The following is a 17,072-nucleotide window of genomic DNA, read 5'->3' as shown; positions in this document are numbered from 1 at the left end:
GTCTTATGACAAACAAAAATACATTACCTATTTCTATATTTAATAGTAGATACACACACATACACACACACACACACACATGCACGTAGACACATACACATTCTTTTAGTGATAGCCAATAAACACAATTATTTATTTATTCATCTATCTCCCTCTTTTCACAAAAATAAAGACTACACCACCCACAAAAATCGAACATTACAACACTGAAACACCTTGTGCAAAGAGCATGGTTAATATCTAAACCATGTGCCTTGCTTCCTTCGGCCAATTAATTTTTTTTTTAATTTTTGGATGAAGATCTGTAAAGATTACAGTTTATTGGAAACAAACCAGATCAATAATGGGCAAGATGCTCTCATTCCTAGTTCTAAAAGTTTACACAAATTTCATCAAATTCACCTTCCAACTCCTTTCAAAAATAATATCCAAGTCATGCTAATATGCATAATCCATCATAAGAAATGGAGCAATTTTCTGGATTGCTTTTGAACAGGAACAATATGTATTTTGTAACTGCTATTAAGATTCTTACTATGAATACACTATAAACATTTCAAAAATCAAATTTCTTCTTTATTGGTAAAAATAAAATCTTCCTCTTCAAAGTCTTGTAGCAAAGAAAAAAATAAAAAACCTCTAGAGCTCTGGGTGGTGCCAGATTTGGAGGGAAAGGCCCACTGACACTTGGGATAACCTCAAATTACCCAAACAAGCACAGTTTTCAGTTTTCTGTGCACAGGGACAAGCCATCCTTCTCTCCTTCATGACTGTGCAGGGGTCTCATAAACAAGACGTTCACTTGCTTTACTCTTTAATGATACTCAAATACCCTAAGCCCTCTGACTTCTGATAATAGCAGGTTGTTGAAATTAATGGAATGTTGAGGTTTCTCCTCATCGTTCCTACCGCACCCCTGTATGATTCCATGAAGCATTTAATTAACTTCTTCATATTAGTTCCAACAAGAATTTTAAACATGATTATCACCTTAAATAACTCAAGTAAATAACTTCACAAAATATTACTGATATCCTAGACTTCTGAAGGCAAGAGAAAATATCCTATGAAAATTTATTGTCTTTCACTGCTCATGATTTTAATAGAAAAGATGTTTTCAAGTCTTGGATTAAATAAAGGGGAAATAATTATAACATAATTTTTGTAAATCTTCCCCAAAGTACAAGAACAAGACACACATGGAAACACAAAGCATATTCTTATGTCTGCCTTCCAACACACAATTTGTAATGTAGACATTATAAAGAATTAAAGTTACCCAGTAATTATATGGCATGCAGCAGCAGTGCATTGGTGGGCTTAAACTTGGGTTTCAGTTATGTATATATACAGCTAAATCTCTTCCTGAGTTAAGCTTCATCTTCAGTGAGCCCCAGATCATCTCTCTTCTGTAGTTTGACAAAGTATGTGACGTGTTATAAGGCAATCAGCATGTCTGCCTCCTCCTGTCGGTGGCACACCTCCTCTCTGAGATCACAGTCATGACAGGTGTGAGCACAAGTCCTAACAGGGGACCTGAAAGCTACAGCATTGTCTCTTCATATATTGGGGCATCTTGAGGACTTCAGTTGAACAGATTCAAAGTGGTCATCTTTCTCCTAAGGGGGAAAACATAAAATAAAATCAGCTCACTGAAATGACAATAAGATTTTAGGATCTTACTTGCTATTAAAAAAAAAAGTTCCCCAAACTACTTTAACCTAATGATAACCTGCCACTTACCATTAGGATTTTACATTTAAAGTAATGTGGAAAATACAACAAACAGCGAAAATACCCTGAAGGATAATTTTGATGGCCAAGTGATAAGACAGACAACTCCAAAATAGAAATGAACACAAGACTGAGCAGATATCAGAAGATGTGGCTGCGATCTTTTTTTTTTTTTTTTTTTTGAGAGGTCAAAGAGACTGTCCCTAAGGACATACCTGACCTTGATATGAAGTCGGTGACCTTGACATGCTAATTGTAGGCAAAAAGAGCTGACAGACATTCACATCTGATAGGCTGCATGGTAAGAAAAAATAATAGCCAAAATGAGTTAAGGTGATTTATGTGTTTCAGGGTAATGTTCTGTGAATGTGCCTACTAAAAATGTTAAAGAAGTCATAGGAGGAAATAGATCAAATGTTGAACTCAAACATGCTATTGCCGGTGCATATAATACACTCAAAGAGGAGGCTAGTCGCTAATATGGCGAAAGAAAAGTAGGAGGTTAAATATCTGTGAATGTTTTAATCATTAAATATAGAAAAGGGTTTTTATAGCCTACGGAGTAGGAAAAATTTTTTTAAAAGAATAAGCTAGGGTTGGTTAAGTTAGATTAGGGTTAGTTTAGGTAAGATGGCTCAACAGGTAAAAAAGACTTGGCACCAAGCCAAACAGCCTGAGTTCAATAACCAGAAACCTCATACAGGAAGGAGCTAAAAGAAATGCCACAATTTGTCTTCTGGCCTACACACAAGCACACACATACACTATGACAGATGGATACGTAGATAGATAGATAGATAGATAGATAGATAGATAGATAGATAGATAGATAGATAGATAGTTTGATTTGCAAAAGAAAATATGGGTTGAGGTGTGGCTCAAGTACTCACCTAGCATATACAGAGCCCTAGACTCTTTTCCTTAGTTTAAAGGGAAAAGGGAAGGGAAGGAGGAAGGAGAGAGGGAGAGGAGAGGGGAAGAAAAGGAAAGAAGGAGGGAAAGAAGGAACTGAGGGCAATCAGCTATCAACTCCCAGGTGAAAACAAAGGTGTGCTAACATTTAAGTGTAACAGGAGAACATGATGGGGCTTAGACTTGTAATAGCTGACTAGGAGGACCACTAATGGAGTGAGAATTCCTGTGGTAGCAAGTAGATGTCTTCCTCTCTAAATTTCCAAGACAAGACTTGAGACAAGTCTGTCACGCCAGGTGAGTTGTTAGTGCTAGTTATGAAAATGCACCGAACATAGGGTGTGGTCATATGCGCCTGCATGACTGTAACCCAATGCTTGAGAGGGCTCGGGCAGAAGGACAATCAAGACCTCCACAGTAAGGCTGCGCCTCTACAGTGAATGCACCGAAATAAATGCACTCCACTATAGAAGAGAAATGGGGGACTGGACTTGGGAAATGTTGATGGCTCAACTCTAGCAACTATTAGACGAACCAGGATGCCGCCTAAAAGGATGCCACACAGGGCTCAAGAAGCTCCCAGAAGCTTTCCTCACCATACTGCCACAGCCCTCCTACTCCATCACCCCTCCTCTGCGCTAAGAGACCCTACTCTTGTTCTTGTGATGCTGAGTCACCATGCACACATGTGTCTCTACAGTCTCTAAGGTTAAAATAATCATAATAATAAAGCTAGCACATTCCCCCAGACAAATATCTTCTAGTGCCTTACAAATGACTATAGAACAAACTTTAAACCCCCCAAAAAAACTGAATTGCAGCTTTCTTTTAATTGCTGAGTGAAGACAAGGCAAATGAACAAATGTTCAGATACAGCAAAGCACTAGCAAAGTACCAAGCAAGTTATGGCCTTGAAAATATAAAATAAAGCAAAGAAATGTTAAATTGTAGAGCTTTGCCTGTACAGATCATGCATACCCATTGCTAAGTGTACATACAGAGAGACTAGATGTACGCACTAATTCCCTTCAAACACTGGAAACACCACAAGTGGCCACTAGCAAGATGCATCCATATAGTGCTGCACTACCCATGAATAAAAAGTAATCTACTCCTGATTAAAACAGAGTGTATGGATCTCACAAACATCTTTCAGAGTAAAAAAACAAAACAAAAAAACCCTGCACAAAATATAACATACTGTGTGATGTGATTATGTGAGGCTCCTAAACACACAAAAACTTATCTATGGTGTAAAAAATCATTATCATAATTGTCTTTGAGAGATGAAAGCCTGATTCCATGCCAAAGGACTAGAGGTCGCTCTCAAGATGAAGCTAGTGTGCTAGATCGTTGCAGAATTGTCGTCTACCTTTCCCAGAATTCATGGAGTCGTGTATGTGCTCATAATTCATGCCCTGCCCTAAAGGTGGTTCTCAACCTATGGGTCTGCAATCCCTGCACGGGAGGCAGGGGGGAGGTCCTGTATCACATACTTACATTATAATTTATAAAAGCAGCAACGTTGTAGCTGGGAAGTAGCAACAAAAAATAATTTTATGGTTGAGGGTCACCACGAACATAAAGAACTCTATGAAAGGGTCACTGATTTTAAAAGGTTGAGAACCTTAAGGAAACCTTAAAATATATATCCTGAAGTGTTTAGGATTCAGGCATATTGAGGTATGCAATTTGTTTTAAAATATAATATAAATAAACACTGATAAAAAAATTTAGATAGATGGACAAATATGTAACAAAGCAAATCTAATAAAATTTAGGTGGTAGGTTAATTATTTGTATCATTATGTAATTGTTTCATACTTTTTGCAGCAGTTCAAAATTTCAGTTTAAAAAGTGAAAAATAAATAAAAATAAATAACTTCTGACATATAGCTAACAAAAATTTTTCCCATTCAGCTCAAGGCCTTCTCTTCACTGTGGTGATCATTTCCTTTGCTGTGCATGAGCTTTTTAATTTAATTTTTAAATTTAATTTAATAAAAATTTTAATTTAACTACAATAATATTTGACTTATTAATTCTTGAGATTTTTTTTCTCTGCTAATGGAGTCCTTTGTAGAAAGTCCTTGCCTATGCCTTGCCTATATCTTAAAGATTGTTTTTGCATATTTTCATCCTGTAATTTCAAATTTTCAAGTTCTGCATTAAAATATTTGATCCATTTTGATTTTTGTGTGTGCAGATTGAGGAATAGGAATTGTGGTTTCATTGTTCCATATGTAGATAGTCAGTTTCCCCAGAACCTGCTGTTGAAGAGGGTGTCTTTTTCAATGCATGTTTTGTCACTTTTGTCAAAAATTGGTGGCTGTCATTGTGTGAACTTACTTCTAAGTCATCTACTGTACTTCATTGATCTACATGATTGTCTTTGTGCCAGTGCTACACAGCGTTTGTTACTATCGCTTCATTATGTAATTTAAGACAAGGTATTTCATCATCAGTGTTCTTTCTGCTTAGAATCACTTTGGCTACTCACGTCCTTAGCACTGTCAAAAGAAGCCTAGAATCTATATGAATACCCAGAACCTATATGAATACCTAGAACCTATAAAGCACTGCAAACATTAAAAACCAAAAAAAAAAAAATCAGATTAATAAATAGGCTGAAGCTTAATAGACAGAGAAATCCAGTAAATATCTTTAAAGTGTGTTCAACATTCTTACCCAGCAGGAAAATGCAAATTAAAACTGCTTTGAGATTCCATCTCACCCAGTCAGAACTGCTGTCATCAAGATAACAAATGGTAACAAATTCTGGCAAAAATGTGAGAAAACAGGAACCCTCAGACACTGCTGATAGGAAGATAAACTTGGTAGAGCCCTCATGGAAATTAATATAAAGGTTTCTAAAAATTTTAAGGATAGAACTACCATAGGATCCAACTATATCTCTCCTGACTAGATATTCTGAGGACTGTCACTATTACTACAGGGATACTTCTGCACCCATATTTATTAAGACATTATTCACAACAGGGAGGAGATGGAACCAGCCTTGATGTCTATACATGTATGAAAGGAAAAGAATGCGTGGTTATATACATTATGGGACTTTATTCAGCCAAGAAGAAAAGTAAAATTATGGAATTTGCTGGGGGAAAGCGTGGATGAAACTCTAAATCATGATGTTAAGTGAAATAAGCCAGTTTAAGAAAGATAAAAAAAACTGCATGTTTTCTCTTGTATGTGTATATCTAGGTGGGTGGGGTAGGTGTTGAAACTAGAAAGGGGCCTATGAGAGGGGAGGAGTACATCTTAAAGAGGTGGGAGGGGGAGGGTAAGATATAGTAGTGGAATACATGCCATAGAAGAAAAAGGGGTGGGCTATTAATGAGTGACGGGAAAGAGGAAGAGTGGGGTGGAGGGATTGGGGAGGGTAGCAGGGGAGGGAAACAAAAAAGTATAACATACGTGTGAAAATGTCCAAGGAAGTCATGTTCCTTTGTATGCTGACTCAGTTATTGAAAACAATAAATTTTTAAAAGTGAACAAAAAGATTCCACTGACTGAAATTGTTATATTAAAACTGTTCTGAACTCTTCATGGTGGAGTACCTCTGTGACCTCTTATTTTCTGTGATTGTTTCTCAGTGCCTTTGCCCATCACTCAGTGGCCTTGCTCTAGTATAACAGGGGGCTCTACAATATAAGGAAACACTTAAAAAGTCTTTGTCGCAGTTTAACTTATTCTCCTCCTGAGAATGCAGGCATTCTTTCAGATATGGCTTAAGCATCACTTTTCCTTAAAATGTCCCCTGGTTCCTAAATGTTCCTTCTCTGAAAAATACTACCCAGTCAAGAGAAGAGAGTAAATTATGGGATGTTCTTCTTGCCAATGACACGGATTATCTTTCATTCTAAATAATCCTGCCAAATAATGTTAACGCAGTGTCAATCCTTGGGTGATAGAGATGGTCTCTTCTTGCAGAGCAAAGGCAAAGTCTGCTTATAGGCCTGGAAGCTCAAAACAGAGCCTCCCCACACAGAGCAAATAGGAAGCACACTGTTACAAAAGGCAGGGGTTACTCTTCCAGAACACAATAGACTGGATATGCAGCCATCTTCTGGATCCTTCCCCTGCAGAATGTGAAGATTAAACGAATACTAAAGTTTTGGCTGTTGTTCCTACTGTGGATAACAGGCTGTGCTTTGTCTCCAACACAGGAGACTCAGGTCTCCTAAATGAAGACTATGAAACCATGTAGACCAATGTGTTGGCGTGCAAGCAGAGGGACATTTAAAAACCATTAGAATTCTTCAGTGTTTTGCTCATGAAGACATGGAAATGATGGGGGCATGGTATTGTAAATAAGGAAGGATTCAGGTTTCCAATGCTGATTAACATGAATTGAAAGAAAATGAATTCTCACGATTCCAAAAAGCTTGCAGCAAACATGGTGAGCAAACTCTTAAAGCATAAGGGGTCCTACATTTCACTGCTTGATAATGAAAAGGACCAGGTAGAGCAGTGGGAAGTAGACTAAGGGGTTGACAGGCAGCTGAACAGCTAGGACAGTGACCCTCCTCTAGCAGAAGAACTTCCTTACTCATCAGGTCATTGGCTTCAGATAGAGTCCCTGAAAAAAAACTAACACAGAACTTCATCCTGATAGGAAGGAAGGATTTATTTCATTTCAGATAAAAGTTGCAAAAACCAGTATCTACAATCATCACTGAAGGGTGTGTTTGAAAGCAATAGTGGGTTGAAGCCTGTTGAATCAAAACACAGGACACTAGAAGCTGGGTCAGTTACTTTATGCCACTGTGCTCAACAACTTGAGTGAAATAAGTCAAGGGAAGGATTATTTTGGTTCATAGTTTTGGAGGGATTTGTCAATCATGTGAGGAAAGCATGGCAGAATAGCCTACATCCCAGCAGACTGAAAGTAAATACAAGAAGCCACAGCAAGATACAGGTCTAAGATATAAGCACTAGTGACTTGTTTCCTCTAACAAAGTCCCACGTCCTAATCATGCGATCTGTCAAGGAACTGAGCCATTAACCAAGAGATTTCATAATCCAATCATCTTTAAAAATATCCTCACAGGCATGCCCAGCAGCATGTTCCACTAATTTCTTAGGTTTTTCTCAAGACAACTAAGTTAACCAGATCATACAAGCCAATGTTAGACACATCGATATCAGTTCAGTTGGGAAGTATGTCCTTGCAAGCACATAGACATAAGTTAGGTGTCTAGCACCCATGTAGAAAGAACCTGGAGTGGTAGGCTCTTATAATACCAACACAGGAAATAGGCAAATCTTTGGGGCTTGCTTCCAGCCAGCCTAACTTACTATGTGAGCTTCTGGACAATGAGAGATCTTGGTTCAAAAAACAATGTGGAGTGTGCCTGAGGAATGATACATGAGGCCAGACCTTTGAGGAAATATCTGTGACCTCTACACACATGCATATACATTACATGTTCACTCCCTCATGCACAGAACTGCACACATATAATCATCCACATAAATAAACACTTGCATGGAAAAATAATTAATTAAATAAGAGCTGGTAGAAAACTGCCTCAAGATTTTGTGCAGTTCCTGACTAACAATCACAGAGCACTGGTTTTCCCTGGGAGATGTTTCTGAAAACAAAGTCCCACAAGCACATATTGCACAAAATTGACTAGTATTTGGGCTTTCCTTTAGCCTTTAGCTCCAAGATGAATATATAAGGCATAAGGTGATCACTATATTATAAAATGTTGGCCATATAGAAGCCAGAAAAAGTGTTACAGCCAGTTATCACCTAGAATCTACAGTTGGCAAAAAATCATTCACTATGGAGAATTCTTTCATAAGGTTGTTGCCAGGACTGTGGTGATGCACATGTGGGGGTATGCCCTCTGTTTCTCAGCAGGTTTTGACATATGCTTTTCAGGACCAAATTTGGAAGGCCCCAGTTAGATGACATGAAAGAGCAAGTAAAGCACTTTAGCGAGGCAAGTTCTCACGGTAGAACCAGCGTCAAGTTGGGAGCCAGTTTGTTTACCTTGACTACTTCATAGATTTAGGATTATAGCCCTACATAGTAGTACAAACTTTTCTTATTATGTCTCTGAATTTCATTGGTGTTTATCAGCTACCTTTCCAAGTAGAAGTGTCTAGGTAGCCATTTGCTAGCACAAGTAGGAGTGAACTAAAAGTGTGGAGCATTATGAAAAGGTGTCACTTGTGCATCAGAAGGTAGAAGAGTTGTGCAAAACCTTAGCTCACTCACTTGTTACAAAGTTAGGAGTGTATGGGGGTAGCATACATCCTTTTAAAGAAAAAAAACCATGTGATTGCTCTTGAGTTTATTATTTGGGGAAATACAAATACGCAACATAGAACCCTACTGTGTTTCCAAATGTTGAAACACCAACAGTCTCTTGAATGGGCACATATTCCACATGGTCACATTACTTCACTTCTGCTCTATGCCTTGCTCAAATCCTCTCACAGGTCCAGAAAGACTAGTGACTTGGGATTACTACATCCAGTACAGTCATGTCGAACCTTCAGTCCCAGGCTCCCTAGCAGGCTCCATTGGAACTCAGGCTCTTCTGTGGTGAATGATTTTTGCCAACTGGCAGATTCTAGCAATAAGAGAGAACCTCATCCCAAATCACCTCTCTGCTGTGTATTTCTACATCACAGCATCATCCGCTTGACACACATACCAGATGCCGCCATTTTTTTAGACTCTTCTATTCACTTGTTACTATGTTCTGCTCAAACGGACTATCATTTCTATGCTGACCTTATAACTCTACACTTTGACAGGCCCATTTATGGTGGGTCAAGGGGATGGAACATAAGCCTTCCTAAAATGTAAATGGCATATATTCACGAATGTAGCTGATCTGGTCTCAGCCTAAAATGAAAATATGGCAGTGTACCTACTACTTGAACAAAATTTTACTTCCTATTCTATGGTGCAAAATAAATCCATGGGGTCAATGGAACTCTTCATTCATCAACATTATAGTGTATGCCAAGGCTGGTTTACTATTGTCTGTGGGCTGCTACATGTATTTGGTCTCTGATTTGCATAGGCATAACTGAAAACTGCTCAGCTTAGTGGGAAAACACAAAAGCCTTCTCATAGATCTATATAATAACCTCCTTGGTATATCTTCAAATATTTTTACTGACTCATGAGCTTTTGTAAATGATCCATTTGTTTTGACTGACACCTGGAATACTACACACCCCTTTTGAGGACATCGACCTCTAGAAAAAGTATTAACTTCTGAATCAATCATATATGTAGCTCAGAGATGCCCACAGCAAGGACACATCTTATGAAAATGCCAAAGGGCTCAAGCCGCTGTTAACACCTGAGCAAGCCACAAAGGCTGCACTTACCCATCACCCAACCTGACATTATAGACACAGTAAATGAATACATGTATATGTGTGTGTGTGTGTGTGTGTGTGTGTATACATATTTATTTATTTAGTGTGTGTATGTGTGTCCTGGCATGTTGTGGAGGTCAGAGGACAATTTACAGGAGTTAGCTCTCTCCTACTATATGGATTTGGGGGATTGAACACAGGTCTTTAGGAATGTCAGGAATGGGATTTATGGCAACAGCTGGTCAGTTTTCCCTCAGAGCCTTGGTGACACTATTCTTTAGCTCTTTCTTTTCTACTGGTGGTGCCTTACCACATATAAACTAATTCTAACTTCACTGTTTTTACCCTATGTAAGAATTGTGAATTTGGGGACTATCTATGACAATGATGCACTATTTTTTCATCATAAAAGTCATCCAGCAGTAGGCTGAAAGGGTGGTATTCAATGGGCCTTCCACACCTCCTACCATTGAAAGGCATACAGTATCATCAAACACTGAGTTAATTCTCAGAAACTAACTCAAAACAAAAAGCTTCTGATTAGTTCTTCTACCTCTCATATGTCTTATTAAGACATTTGGGTCAGTGCATATGATTTTACATGAAGAGTCACCTTATGATGACTTTATAGATAATAATTAGGAAGAAAGCATACATATGCTTTGACTTGTTGTGTTGTGATGACCCTATAGCAAGAGGACAGCAATCCCTTATTGTGTATACTGATAACTGCATCTCCCTGTGATAGCCCACATTTACAAAAGTGGGGGTACACATTGGGTCTCCATAGCTTTTCAACCATGTTCCTCTTGCCCTTGAATGATCTAGAGAACAAATATGAGTGGCAACTGAGGATGAGTAGGGATGGAGAAACAGGGCACTGGAAATGAAGGGGCAGGACATAGCTGACAGGCACTGGACAAGACACATTGAAGATGCTCAGAGGTGAAAGAGTGGCATCATTGGCTTTCAGTGCCATTCTACCACAAGCCTCTGAAGCAAACTGCCCTGGTGTGGCTCTCTCAAAGTGGTACAAATGCCCTATATGACTTCCTGGTCTGCCATATACACCACATACTCCATTCACAATTTTCTGGTCATTTCTTTCAGGCTTACTGAGAAACCCATCATGTACAGTGAAGAATGGATGCAGCTCCTATCCCAGCCCTAACCAGCACCACTATTCCTATAGCCACCACCCAATCATCTCATGGGGCCACAAATGCCACCCCAATTGTGGTATAGACAAATAGAAGAGCTGAACTGATTGACAACCTTTAAAAAGAAGGGACACAGTTATTTGGGATGCACTGGAACCCCTATATTTTATTAGCCATCAGAGAGGCTCCTTTGTAGGCACAGCCAGCTTGTTTTTCTTAATTGATGTAGGTCCTATCTGGAGTGTCCAACAACTGCAACTAATAATAAATTCCAAAGACATCCTGCATACCACTGAGACCATAGTGTAGGAACCAGAAGTTAACTTGCTTGTCACCTAAAAGCATGATGATTTTACCTTTAGGAATGATCACAAAAGAAATCCTCAATTTTATGGAAACATCTCAAAATAGATTATGTAGACTCTGAAGAACTTTGAAAACCTTTCTAAATGAGTAAATCACACTCATCCTAAGCAGTCATTTAATTAGTAAAGGTGCAATAGGTGGTCAACGGCCCCATGTCTAAGGACATTCAAGTTAACATCAACTCATTCTCTGTACATTATTATAGATAATATAACTGTTCTATAATTATTACTGGTGAAAAGCTGCACAACCACTAATACATCCTGTTGTAGATCATCCTTATAGACTGAAATGTCTCAGATTAAAAGAATAATTATCATTGAGGTACATACATTGCTCCCAGAGCCCATGTAGACAAAAGTTGGAAACACATTAGGTCTCTATATTGTTTTTTTAAGTGGGGGTGCTAATTCTTGTCTCTATTCCACTCAAATTTTGTGGCATAAATATCTTTCTATCAGTTGAAAGGTATCCGACTGAGTAGAAATGTCAACGCAAAGACAAAGAGAAAGACATTTACTGCTCTAAAGTAGAAGCTACTGTTTTATGACGTGTTTATGTTTGGCTAGGTGTGTCTGGAGCTGGCACACGGTTAAGTGATGCAAACTAGCCTCATCTTACTGCTTAATATCCTACTGACACAAGCATCATTTCAATGATGTATGGAGAAAATGGACAAGTTTTCATTCCAGCCTCAGGCAGTCACACTAACCAGAATGATGGATGGAATTTACTCAAGCAAACATTCATCACAAGCCAAGATGACAGAGAAATGTAGCTCAGCCATATCTGTGAGAAAACGCTCTACTTTCTTCTTCCATATCTGCACATTCTATGACGGAAACACTGATTTCTTTTTATTCCATACTATTTTTTTTTCAAGAATGATGGATGAAAGTGAAAAAAATTCATCTTACAAATGTATGAGCCTATCAAACAATTTTAAAAATTAGGAAAGTATGTTTGCATAGAAAGCAGCCTTCAAGGTTGAAGTGTTTATCCTTTCTACAGCAAATACCCAGCATGCATCCTTGTCTTGGAAATGGCTTCTCTCTCTGAAGCAGTGAACAGGCATCTTATCTGTTCAGTATAATGAAGAATAAGGCACAGGGATGCTTCCTGCTCATGCTGAATGAAATTCATACTCTCAAAATTTAGGAATGCAAGCATGAGCTATCATTTCTTCTGCACATGACTGTGGGAACTGGGGTCTGGGGACTGGAACTGAAAGAGATACTGTTGCTCTGCCCACTACATCTCTGTAAATTCTAAACTGACTTTGGTCTTCTGCTTCTAAAGTATACATGAAACTAGTAGGCTCACCTGGTCACCAGAAAATAGAGGAAACTTTTAATTTTTGAAACTCACTATATATTTGTTATTCTCAAGCAATCATGCCATCCTTAAAACCCAAAATTAGTAAAGATAAAATTGAAATGTAGTTTATTCATTTTATTCTTAAATGATTTCTTATATTTATGTACCCAAACTAGGAGAGTAAAAGAAAATGGTTACTAAATTATGCCTATGAATATATATATATATGTATATTCAGGTGTAGATGTGTAGATATGTGTGCATACAGAGGTCCAAGTTTGATATCAGAAATTATCTTGGTGGCTCTTCCATCTTATTCAATGAAGCAGAGTCTCTCTATCAAACCTAGAGCTCACACACATGGCCCACCTTGATAGGCAGTTTGCTCATGGGAAACCATCTCCCCCTTCTGAGGCTGAATTACAGATGGACCAACACATCCATCTTACATTTGCATGTGTCCTAGGGATGCAAACTCCAGTCCTTGTGCCTGCATTACAAGTATTTTAACTAATGGGCCATTGTCCCAGCCAATGTCATCATTTGTCATTTGTCTATCTTATAGCAAATCATTTGAAGTGCACTTTCTTCCTTTATTTATCATACTATTTTTGTTTTGAGTGGGTAAGCTGGCAATTCTTATCACCTATCTCAATAGAAAAAATGCAGAGAACTGTGATTTCAAGCAATATTTAAAGTTTTACATTCTCCTTGTATATAGCTGTCACTACAAAGCCAATAACATGATGATGTCCAATATAACAAGATGAACATGTGCTCAATTATGTAATTTTTCTTTAGAAAGACAATCTTATTCTGAAATAAACACAAAAGTATAGATAAATATGAGATCTTTTATTAATCAAACTTTGTTTTAAAGATTATAAAATAATACATTATTGCTGAGAAAACTTAAGAACTACCAAAATGTTTTGCTTCAAAGATTCTCATTAGATTAAATGCTTATTATGTAAATGATGGCATTCATATTTATCACATAGAAATATTATATATTACTTGTTTTCACATTAGTTTGAACCTACTGAGTTTGAACCTACTGAGCTATTGGCATACAAGATATTGCAATATTTTTAATTTTTATTTTAGAGATCATAATTACATAATTTCCCCCTTCCTTTCCTCCCTCCAAACCCACACATGCACACCCACTCTCTCAATCAAATTCATGGTTTCTTTTTCTTTAATTTTTGTTACATATACATGTTGATGCTCATAAATACAACCTTTTAAGTCTATATAACGTTACTTGCATGTACACATTTTCAGGGCTGACCCTTTGGTACTGGATAACCAATTGATGTGCTCTTCCCTGAGGAAAACTACTTCTCCTGTTCTCAGATTTTCTTAGTTGCCGGTAGTTCTTTGTCAATTTAAAAACTATTTCAATATTTTATTATAATTTTTATTATTTAAAACAATTTTCAAATTTATATATTTTGATCATATACTCCTCCCAAGTCCTTCCAGATCCTTTCCCCCTCGCTATCAACCAACTTTACATTCTTTCTCAAAAAGCAAACAAAAAGTTTTTAATAGCTGTAGAGTCACTCAGTATTGAATTATGTTGATATAGAAAATTTTCTCATCTACCTTCCATGGAAGCTGTACAGGTTGCTTCTACTTGGTTAACTCATAAAAACTGCATTCAGTTATTAATCTAATCTACTCATATAATATGATTAATATAATAATATAATAGTACTTCTGTTGAGTAAATACTAGTGAGGCACAAATGTGCTCATTGGCAGAGCTTGCATAATTACACCAGTATGGCCCTGGTGTACAAATCCTCAGCAATTCCAGGTTAAAAGTCAGCTCTCACCTTCGTGGCCAAAGACTTAAGTTTTCCTAGTAGTGACTGCTTGTTGGAATATACAACATCCTCTTCATTATCTTCTCCTTCCATGATAGCACAGCTGTCGGCAGCTGGGAGTGCACAGTCTTTCGAGTTTGTCGTCATTACTAACTTAGAATATTTGTATTCCAGCCTATACAGGAGTAAACAAATAGATAAGTAAATAATAATCCAGCTATTTATAGTAATAATAAAGTCATATTTATTATAAACAGTCATATGCCAGCTTCTAAAATAGTCCCGGCTGCCCTGTATATTTCTCCAACTATGAATTCCCTTACCTGTGGCTGTAGTTTTTAACGTTCTCATTTACCAACCATCTACATAAAAATATCCCCCAGGATGTCAGAGAATCAGTTTGATAAGGTTAATTTTAGCACTTATTTTATATTGGCCTTACTGTCCAATTGTGTAGAACATTTGTAAAACAAAGAAAAGCCTTGAGGTAAGAATGCATTTCCTTAGCCTATTAATGTGTTGGTACCAATTCACTATCACATTTTCTAAAGTTTAGATAATAAAGATGAGAATTATCAAGCCGATGATTAGCTTGTTGCCGTATCCCTTCCTCATTTGTGCTTTGACTATCAGGTATGAAAATCATTCTTAGAATCAATCAGAACATAGGTCCTCTAAGAACACACCCCATGAAGCTCTAAATCCCCTCCAAAGACTGAGGCCCTGCAACAGATGCATGCAAAGGTTGGTCTCCACTTTCAGCACCCAAGTCCTTGAGACCTGGAATAAATAGATGCATTTTCCCATTTGCTTAGTCTGTTTATTTGAAAACATCTTTATAAAAGAAACAGAATTAGAAGGATGGAACAGGAAGTCAGATTATGTCAGAGAAAATAAAACAGACCCAGAGAAAAGCAGACCCACCTTCTGGTCTCAGCCCTGCTCCTAGCTGGATAACTTAGACTCTTTCGTTTTTATAACAAAAGACTAATTCAGTGGTAAGTAATGTTCTTTCCACTTTCAGTTATCAAAGTAAGAGTCACTTATTATCCCTACTTTCGCAAATGCTTTGCCTACACCTTTCTCACCAGAAATGTTCTGCAGTACTAAGGGAATGGACAACATACAATAATTAGGCCTAAAATTCTCACAGCATAAACAGACACTCCAGATCTTATAAGGTGATCCCAATGAGGCTACTTACTTTTGATTCTTTTTCCAAAAGTAGCATGTTAAAGCCACCAACAAAACAGCCGTGAATGCCCCCACACCAGCTCCCACTTTCAGCCAAAAGTCAACTGTTTCGCAGGTTGACAACTTTTTCTCAGGCAAAGAAATTCCTTTAATGCACCACTTAGGTTCGTTCCATACATATAATATTTCCTTTTAAAACAAATAAATGAGATGATAGACAGGGTGAGAAGTGAGGTTAGGATTAACAGCAAAAGCTAGAATTGATTCTGTGTCAACAACATAGTAGAAAGGGTTTTGCTAATCCTATTCTCATCATAGGCATAAAGGACATTTCCCATTCAGTCACTATTATAGACTATCTAGGAAGAAAAGAAAGAGATATAGAAAGTGAGTAAATGAATTAAGATGCAAAAATCAAATAGACATTTACTGTTACATCAGAAAGGTTCACCACATGCTAAAGAAGTGGAATAAAAATCATTCTACTGTGACACTCCCTTGGGGTTGCTTTCCTCAAATTCTGATGACTCCAGATTCAATCTTGATCTTAAATACAATCTCAGGCTACTTATTACAACTAATTGGAGTGGATTTTCACACATCCATCACGTAGATCAGTTAACACAATAAACCTGTCCCTGAATGGAGTTGCCTACACCCGATGGCCTTGGGCCATGCAAGTGTACCACAGTTTGTCAACTTGAATGGCTCATGTAAAGATAGGTACCCAAAACACATGGTGCTTTCACTTGCCAAACTAAGGAGGGCATTACCGGGGGTCATCATTATCCATATCAAGCACTCTCACCCTCCCAAAGTCGATGATTCAGTTCCTAAAGCAGTGTGCCCTAAATAGCAGCGGCTATCAACTAGTGAACAATAAAGCTTACCAAGCCTTTTTAACTAAAGTGATAAAATGAGGCAGGCAAAACATGAAAATCAGAGTTCAGTGCATTTTTCCTTTTACAGCTTAGCATATGGTGTGACCAGTGTGTGACCAGTGTGTGACCAGTAGTTCTTTATGTGATTGTTAGTCCAGTGGCATGGGGCCTCACATTTTATGTCTCATTCATCATTCAGTTTTCTGGTATATAGTGGACACATTATCTGAATGCTAACAGAAGGGCCCTGCCATGTTTTACTTTTTGACTTATGTGCATAGATACATTTTCTACCGTTATTTA

At 37.7% G+C, this 17,072-nt stretch overlaps 1 protein-coding gene across 2 annotated transcripts in view; it reads right to left on the bottom strand.

Annotated features, from left to right (window-relative positions):
• ELAPOR2 (endosome-lysosome associated apoptosis and autophagy regulator family member 2) overlaps window positions 1-17,072 on the bottom strand; it is a 160,522-nt gene continuing 143,450 nt past the window's right edge. For both annotated transcript variants that reach the window (XM_084784381.1, XM_084784382.1), the window contains 3 exons: window positions 15,899-16,077; window positions 14,704-14,869; window positions 1-1,619 (listed from right to left, as the gene is read on the bottom strand). In XM_084784381.1, the coding sequence (XP_084640507.1) occupies window positions 1,560-1,619; window positions 14,704-14,869; window positions 15,899-16,077 (405 nt within the window). In that variant the 3' untranslated portion in view covers window positions 1-1,559. The remainder of the gene's footprint in view (window positions 1,620-14,703; window positions 14,870-15,898; window positions 16,078-17,072) is intronic.

Source organism: Acomys minous (genome assembly GCF_964271855.1).
Source record: "Acomys minous genome assembly, chromosome: 6".
Lineage (NCBI taxonomy): Eukaryota > Metazoa > Chordata > Mammalia > Rodentia > Muridae > Acomys > Acomys minous.
Note: the sequence above shows the minus strand (reverse complement) of the source record. Positions and strands in the feature narration are given on the sequence as shown.